Genomic DNA, 8,708 nt, shown 5'->3' on the forward strand with positions numbered 1-8,708 from the left:
GACACTGAGACACTGAGGACAGACACTGAGACACTGAGGACAGACACTGTGACACTGAGACACTGAGGACAGACACTGAGACACTGTGACACTGAGGATGGACACTGAGACACTGTGACACTGAGGACGGACACTGAGACACTGAGGACAGACACTGAGGACGGACACTGAGACACTGAGGACGGACACTGTGACACTGACACACTGAGGACGGACACTGAGGACGGACACTGAGACACTGAGGACAGACACTGTGACACTGAGGACAGACACTGTGACACTGAGGACGGACACTGAGACACTGAGGACAGACACTGAGGACGGACACTGAGACACTGAGGACGGACACTGTGACACTGAGGACGGACACTGTGACACTGAGGACAGACACTGAGACACTGAGGACAGACACTGTGACACTGAGACACTGAGGACGGACACTGAGACACTGAGGACAGACACTGTGACACTGAGGACAGACACTGAGACACTGAGGACGGACACTGAGACACTGAGGACAGACACTGAGGACGGACACTGAGACACTAGGACGGACACTGTGACACTGAGGACAGACACTGAGACACTGAGGACGGACACTGAGGACAGACACTGAGGACGGACACTGAGACACTGAGGACGGACACTGTGACACTGAGGACAGACACTGAGACACTGAGGACGGACACTGTGACACTGAGGACAGACGCTGTGACACTGAGGACTGACACTGAGGACAGACACACACATGAATTAACACAGGAGACGCGTGTGTCTTTATTCTCTGGAATATTTTCACTTTACCATCGAAATGTTTGAATTGTTGTAGTTCTGATGTTGGTCCGTGATACCAGCTGGTTCTGATTCTGTTCTTCTGTTTCAAACTGAATCTGTCTGAAGAGTTTCAGCCTCATTCTGTCCTCTGTCTCACATCTTTGAACAGGTTTTGAACCACAGGTTCAATATCAGAAAGTCGAATAAAATGATGTAAAAAAGAAGAAGACGGAAGTCGTCATCTTGTTTTGGAGGAAGTACTTCCGGTTGGTCGTCTGTGGTGCTCGCGCTCAGACAGAGAAGATGAACGCGCCTCCCGCCTTCGAGTCGTTTCTTCTGTTTGAAGGAGAGAAAAAGATCAGCATCACTAAAGACACGAAGGTCCCCAACGCCTGCCTGTTCACCCTGAACAAGGAGGACCACACGCTGGGCAACATCATCCGAGCGTAAGAGCCGCGGAGCTAACAGCATGCTAACACACACACACACAGTACTATCAGGCTACAGACCGGAGCTAACAGCATGCTAACACACACACACACACAGTACTATCAGGCTACAGACCGGAGCTAACAGCATGCTAACACACACACACACAGTACTATCAGGCTACAGACCGGAGCTAACAGCATGCTAACACACACACACACACACACACAGTACTATCAGGCTACAGACCGGAGCTAACAGCATGCTAACACACACACACACACACACACACAGTACTATCAGGCTACAGACCGGAGCTAACAGCATGCTAACACACACACACACACACACAGTACTATCAGGCTACAGACCGGAGCTAACAGCATGCTAACACACACACACACACACACAGTACTATCAGGCTACAGACCGGAGCTAACAGCATGCTAACACACACACACACACACACACACACACACAGTACTATCAGGCTACAGACCGGAGCTAACAGCATGCTAACACACACACACACACAGTACTATCAGGCTACAGACCGGAGCTAACAGCATGCTAACACACACACACACACACACAGTACTATCAGGCTACAGACCGGAGCTAACAGCATGCTAACACACACACACACACACACAGTACTATCAGGCTACAGACCGGAGCTAACAGCATGCTAACAGGATCAGTGAGCGGCTGTTAGACTGTAATCAGAAGGACTTAAATCTAAACAACCGGCTCGTGTGTGTGTGTGTGTGTGTGTGTGTGTGTGTGTGTGTGTGTGTGTGTGTGTGTGTGTGTGTGTGTGTGTGTGTTAGTCAGCTGTTGAAGGATCCTCAGGTTCTGTTTGCTGGTTATAAAGTTCCTCATCCTTTGGAACACAAGATCGTCATCAGAGTGCAGACCACACCTGACTACAGTCCACAGGTAACACATACACACACGCCTGACTACAGTCCACAGGTAACACATACACACACGCCTGACTACAGTCCACAGGTAACACATACACACACACACACCTGACTACAGTCCACAGGTAACACATACACACACACACACCTGACTACAGTCCACAGGTAACACATACACACACGCCTGACTACAGTCCACAGGTAACACATACACACACACCTGACTACAGTCCACAGGTAACACATACACACACACACACCTGACTACAGTCCACAGGTAACACATACACACACACACACCTGACTACAGTCCACAGGTAACACATACACACACACACACCTGACTACAGTCCACAGGTAACACATACACACACACACACCTGACTACAGTCCACAGGTAACACATACACACACACCTGACTACAGTCCACAGGTAACACATACACACACGCCTGACTACAGTCCACAGGTAACACACACACACACACCTGACTACAGTCCACAGGTAACACATACACACACGCCTGACTACAGTCCACAGGTAACACACACACACACGCCTGACTACAGTCCACAGGTAACACATACACACACGCCTGACTACAGTCCACAGGTAACACACACACACACACCTGACTACAGTCCACAGGTAACACATACACACACACACACCTGACTACAGTCCACAGGTAACACACAATTGAAGAAGGTCCTTGTGTTGTCAGTGTTTTATTTTGACAGGAAGTGATGTCATGTCTCTGATGATGACGTGTTTTTGACAGGAAGCGTTCACGAACGCCATCACTGACCTCATCAGCGAGCTCTCTCTGCTGGAGGAACGCTTCAGAGTTGCAATCAAGGACAAGCAGGAAGGGATTGAGTGATGCCCCGCCCCCTGATGATGTCACTTCCTCTTTCTCCTGGCACTGTTTCTGCCTGATGTTTATTTTTATAAATAAAGTGTGTGATGTCACGTCCTGAGGGTCTGTGTGTGTGATGTCACTTCCGGAGGGTCTGTGTGTGTGATGTAATGTAGATCAGAGTGAGGCTGAGGGGCGGGACTCCTGTTTACCTGTGTGACATCACCAGTCAACCATGCGATCAACTGGTTTCTGGTTGGTCAGTTGATCTGTGTCGGCCTGGTCACAGACACAGTAGGGCTATACAGCGGCACAGCACCGAATAGAAGGATGAAAGAAACAAACATGAATCGGAGACGCTCTGCTGTTTCCCAGGTCACCTACACACAGCTGCACTCACCTGCACTCACCTGCAGGTGCAAGGCTTCATTAAACACGCCCTCAATGGATATCAGACAGCCGGCCTGTCAGTCAACCAGTCCACAATCGATCAATAAACATAACATTAAGTTTGCCCATCATAAACACAAAATAACAAATGAACATTTAATAATTGGGAGCACCAACTCAACACAGACTCCTCTGTTGTACTCATCAGTCCTCCAATCTTATTGATCAGCTCAGTGTACTGATCGATCGATCAGCAGGTCAGGTCGAGAACGTTGACAACATTTGAAATGAGCCCGACAGAACCTCTGATGTGGTCCAGGAGTCCTGATGATTTAATGCAGGTGTCACCTTAACGTTAATGATCACTGCAGGAGGTTTCATTGATGTGTTCACTGGTTTCTTCTATTAAAGTTGATTTATGACCTCGACTTCCTGCGACATCAGAGCGACGTGATCAGTTGTTGATGGTGATCAATACATGATACATCATAATGTAATCATTACTGAAGGATGACTTGGAGAACAGAAACTCATCCCATGTTCACAGCAGCTGCTCTGTGGACCATGTTCCTGTGTTTCTATGACGCCTCATGAATGTGAAGACGCAACGCAGCTCCTGGTCGTCTCCCAGCTGGACTCCTCCGAGACCTCCACTGGCTTCCTGTTGCGGCCCCATCAGATTCAAGACCATGGTGCTGGCCTTCAAGGCCGTCAACAGAACTGCACCCATCTACCTCCAAACACTGGTCAGACCACACAGCCCAGCACGAACACTTCGCTCCACTACATCAGCTGGCCGGCTGGTACCGCCATCGCTGAAAGCAAACAAAGGTCGCTCAGCGAAGTCGCGACTCTTCTCTGTTCTGGCGCCTCAGTGGTGGAACGAACTCCCGACCAACATCAGGACAGCAGAGTCACTCGCCATCTTCTGCAGGAGACTCCAGACTCACTTGTTCAGACTTCACCTCGACCCGCATACGACTCCCTCCCACCCCCCCAACAAACGACCCGTATATGCACTTGTATGTTCTGACCCACAGCACTTCTGTACTGAAGGTATCTGGACACAGAGCAGCTACTTTGCTCAGACGAGGCTTGAAAACTGTTTCTATTTTTTCTTTTCTACTTTATCGACGGTGAAATGTTTCTGGTGACAAATGTTCTTATTGTGCAGAAGCTTAATGTAAATATAATGTAAATGAAGAGCGCCCTCTGCTGGACCACAAGGCCAACTGCTTCAGACCCTCAGAGTACCCCGGAGTACTTACTCCTGAGTACTTCAGAGTACTTACTCCTGAGTACTTCAGAGTACTTACTCCTGAGTACTTTAGAGTACTTACTCCTGAGTACTTCAGAGTACTTACTCCTGAGTACTTCAGAGTACTTACTCCTGAGTACTTTAGAGTACTTACTCCTGAGTACTTTAGAGTACTTACTCCTGAGTACTTTAGAGTACTTAACTCTGAGTACTCAGCTCTTTACTGTTGAAGTATTTATAGAATATTTAGTTGAGTTCAGTTTGGGAGGTGAACAGAGTTTTATTTCTTTTTAAAAAACAGCAGTAAGAAGAAAAACAATAGAAGCAGCCAATCAGATGAGAGCCTGCGGGTCACATGATCAGTGTGAGGTCAGAGGTCGGCCTCTCTCTGAGCCTCCATGGCTCTCTGCATCTTCTCCACCATCCACACAGGAACAGAGAACGGCTTCAGCTCGTCCATCCTGACGTCCGGACAGTCCCTACACACACACACACGCACACAGCTGTTACCACAACAACCACAGACCTGTGGAGCTGGTTACCATGGAGACGGATGGGATGATGTCAGACTCACTTGTACTCGTCACTGCGAGACAAATCCTGGATGTCCTCCTCGATCAGCAGGTAGGCCTGAGCACACACACACACACACACACACACACACACAAACACACAAACACACACACACACACACACGTGTCATGGTGGTGCATTCAGGTACAGTTGTATTTCTTGTGCTTTCAATCAGTTTCTGGATGATGACACATGACTCATTACATTTACATCTGTAGTACTTTAAAGTACTTTTAACACTGCAGTACTTTAAATACTACAGCACTTTTAACACTGCAGTACTTTAAATACTACAGCACTTTTAACACTGCAGTACTTTAAATACTACAGTACTTTTAACACTGCAGTACTTCCTGTTGATGTGGCGAGTCGTCATAACTACAGTCAGTGTCCAGTTTATTAGGAACCTCTGGTTTAAGGTTTAAAGCAAACCTCAAGTACTACAGTACACACTTCTGTGTACTAATACCCACTTCTATGTACTAATACACACTTCTGTGTACTAATACACATAAACACAAACGTCTCTGTTAAACTGTGTTGTGATTGGTTGGTGTGTGTTGACATGTTTCTCACCATCTTCCCTCCCGTCGCTCTCATGTGGTGTCTCTCTGCCAACCACTGCTTATCCTTCGCATCTGCTGCATACTGACACACACACACACACACACACACACACACACACACACACACACACACAGGTGTAAGCGTGTGGACAGACATGACGAATATTGATCAGGTGAACTGAACCTGATCAATATGTTAATGAGCTGCAGTTAAACAACACAGACCTCCATCGCCCTTTTTCTATGTGTGTGTGTGTGTGTGTGCACGTGTGTGTGTGTGTGTGTGTGTGTTCACCTTAAACAGATCAGCATGTTTGATGTAGATACGTCCTCTGGTCCCGCCCATCCCCAGCGCCCTGCACAGTGACATCACAACACACGATGACTCACTTCCTGTTCAACCATTTGACGTGATGTCAAAACATCAATAACGTTTTCAGATAATCTCCCAGGTTTAACATGTTGTTTACATGTTGTTTACATGTTGTTTACATGTTGTCTCACTTGTTGGCTCTGGAGCCGAGAACAAACGTGCTGCTCTCGTTCAGTCTGGATGGATCCCACTAAAACACACACACACACACGCACACACACACACACACACACACACACACAGCAGGTTATGATGTAATGATGTAATTGATTGATCGGCTTGTCTGACTGCAGCTGATCGGTCATGTGACAGACTCATACAGCATCATCACACATATTGATCCGTTTCAACCCGAAAACATAGGAGGCTAAAGCTTCTAATACTAGTGTTAGCATGATGTTAGCATTAATGCTAGTGTTAGCATCAAGGACATCACATTAAACCTGGACACAGTGTTGGAGGCGGAGCTCCGTCCATGTCTATGAAAGCTGCTCGTTGTCGTTTGACTTCCTGAGTTTGAAGTGACATCATCGTGTTGTGATGAAGAATGTGACGACCGCAGAACTCCACCGACCGAGCCGGCTCACTTCCTGTTTAGCGCCCGGCTCTTCTGGACTTTCCAAATGTTATCGGACAGAATGGACCAAACTCTGACAGCGAATCATGTCACGGAGGTTGTGATGTAAAACAAAAGTCTCCACTGTGTGTGAGAAAGTGCATCACGTGATGATGTCATTACACAGCCTGGCGCTCTTCTTGGGGGCTTGGTTAGCATCAGAAACTAGCTTCATGCTAACAGCAGGCTAACATGCTGAGTTTGTAGGTTTCAGAGTCTTTGGGCAGAAACTTTAACGTTCAGCCGGATCACATGAATCAACAGAGCTGAAGACGTCCCAGCTGACAGGAGACCACAGGTAAGAAAACACACCTGTACCAATAATACAGAGTGTGATCACGTGACCAGCACCTGTCGGATCAACACTCACCTTTGGTCCTTCTCTCTTGATGGGATCAGACTTGAGCTTCACTCTGAGGACACAAACAGTCACATGTTTGTCAGGTGTTGTCATCTACCTGGTTACTAATGATGATGTCACCTGTTACCTGTCAGAGACTCACTGAGTGGAGAAGGTGTGCTGTCGGTCAGAAGAGACGGCTGCCGCACCTGGACGAGTCCTCCTCTGGAGACGGACAGTCAGTACAGTTAGTGATGGAGTCAGACAGGTGAAAACACTGTCTCACACCTGTCTGTCTCACACCTGTCTGTCTCACACCTATCTGTCTCACACCTGTCTGTCTCACACCTATCTGTCTCAAACCTGTCTGTCTCACACCTATCTGTCTCACACCTGTCTGTCTCACACCTATCTGTCTCAAACCTGTCTGTCTCACACCTGTCTGTCTCACACCTATCTGTCTCACACCTGTCTGTCTCACACCTGTCTGTCTCACACCTGTCTGTCTCAAACCTGTCTGTCTCACACCTGTCTGTCTCACACCTGTCTGTCACCTGACTGCCTAGCAAACACCTGTGAGGCCAGAGGTCACAGTACCTTCTTGGGGAGGGGGCTTCCTCTCTGGCTGTAGTCTTCATCAGCAGCTCTGGACCTCTGACAGACACAAAAACCACATCAGAACTGGACCAGGTCACAACATGTTCTGGATCGTCTCATTGGCCCGTTCCTACCTTGATGGGGACCTCAAGCCCCGCCCTCTTCACCTCCACCTCTGGAAACAGCTGTTTGGCCTGTTGATGACATCAGAGTAAACCATGGTAACCACACAGAGAAACAGACAGATAGCTGAGGTCAAAGGTCATGAGGTCAGAATCCTGTAGAACCTGCTGACACCTGATGTGATGTCACAGTGACAGCTGATTTCAGCCAATCATGGGCCTTCTGTGAACACAAGCAAGGTCAGAGGTCAGAGGACAACAGGAAGCGATCTCACATGTTCCAGAACGTTCCTGCAGGCCTCTTTGATCAGCTGATCGGTCTGAACATCATCGCCAACGTTCTCCTTCACGTTCTCCGCTGCTTTCTCAAAGAACTGCAGCAAAAACAACACGAGAATGTCAACAACACCCGTCCACACCTGCTCACTCCCGTCCACACCTGCTCACACCCGTCCACACCTGCTCACTCCCGTCCACACCTGCTCACACCCGTCCACACCTGCTCACTCCCGTCCACACCTGCTCACACCTGCTCACACCCGTCCACACCTGCTCACACCCGTCCACACCTGCTCACACCCGTCCACACCTGCTCACTCCCGTCCACACCTGCTCACACCCATTCACACCTGCTCACACCTGCTCACACCCGTCCACACCTGCTCACACCCGTCCACACCTGCTCACTCCCGTCCACACCTGCTCACACCCATTCACACCTGCTCACACCCATTCACTCCCGTCCACACCTGCTCACACCCGTCCACACCTGCTCACTCCCGTCCACACCTGCTCACACCTGCTCACACCTGCTCACACCCGTCCACACCTGCTCACACCCGTCCACACCTGCTCACTCCCGTCCACACCTGCTCACACCCATT

At 48.8% G+C, this 8,708-nt stretch overlaps 2 protein-coding genes across 3 annotated transcripts in view; one reads left to right on the plus strand and one right to left on the minus strand.

Moving 5' to 3' along the window:
• The first annotated feature begins 1,019 nt into the window (after positions 1-1,019).
• polr2j (RNA polymerase II subunit J) lies at positions 1,020-3,102 on the plus strand. Its single transcript, XM_073468380.1, has 3 exons — positions 1,020-1,220; positions 2,034-2,142; positions 2,912-3,102. The coding sequence occupies exons 1-3, from the start codon at positions 1,078-1,080 to the stop codon at positions 3,011-3,013; spliced, it is 354 nt and encodes a 117-aa protein (XP_073324481.1). The 5' UTR covers positions 1,020-1,077; the 3' UTR covers positions 3,014-3,102.
• A 1,795-nt stretch (positions 3,103-4,897) lies between these two features.
• The window catches only part of LOC140997775 (deoxynucleotidyltransferase terminal-interacting protein 1), a 6,497-nt gene continuing 2,686 nt past the window's right edge, over positions 4,898-8,708 (minus strand). Inside the window, exons 4-13 of one of the 2 annotated variants that reach the window (XM_073467799.1) lie at positions 8,100-8,198; positions 7,837-7,896; positions 7,703-7,759; positions 7,269-7,330; positions 7,136-7,178; positions 6,281-6,339; positions 6,072-6,132; positions 5,787-5,858; positions 5,212-5,267; positions 4,898-5,116 (exon numbers count right to left, since the gene is read on the minus strand). In XM_073467799.1, the coding sequence (XP_073323900.1) occupies positions 5,008-5,116; positions 5,212-5,267; positions 5,787-5,858; positions 6,072-6,132; positions 6,281-6,339; positions 7,136-7,178; positions 7,269-7,330; positions 7,703-7,759; positions 7,837-7,896; positions 8,100-8,198 (678 nt within the window). In that variant the 3' untranslated portion in view covers positions 4,898-5,007. The remainder of the gene's footprint in view (positions 5,117-5,211; positions 5,268-5,786; positions 5,859-6,071; positions 6,133-6,280; positions 6,340-7,135; positions 7,179-7,268; positions 7,331-7,702; positions 7,760-7,836; positions 7,897-8,099; positions 8,199-8,708) is intronic. The other variant, XM_073467800.1, reaches the window with a different exon arrangement.

This window comes from Pagrus major, chromosome 6 (genome assembly GCF_040436345.1).
Source record: "Pagrus major chromosome 6, Pma_NU_1.0".
NCBI classification, from domain to species: Eukaryota; Metazoa; Chordata; class Actinopteri; order Spariformes; family Sparidae; genus Pagrus; species Pagrus major.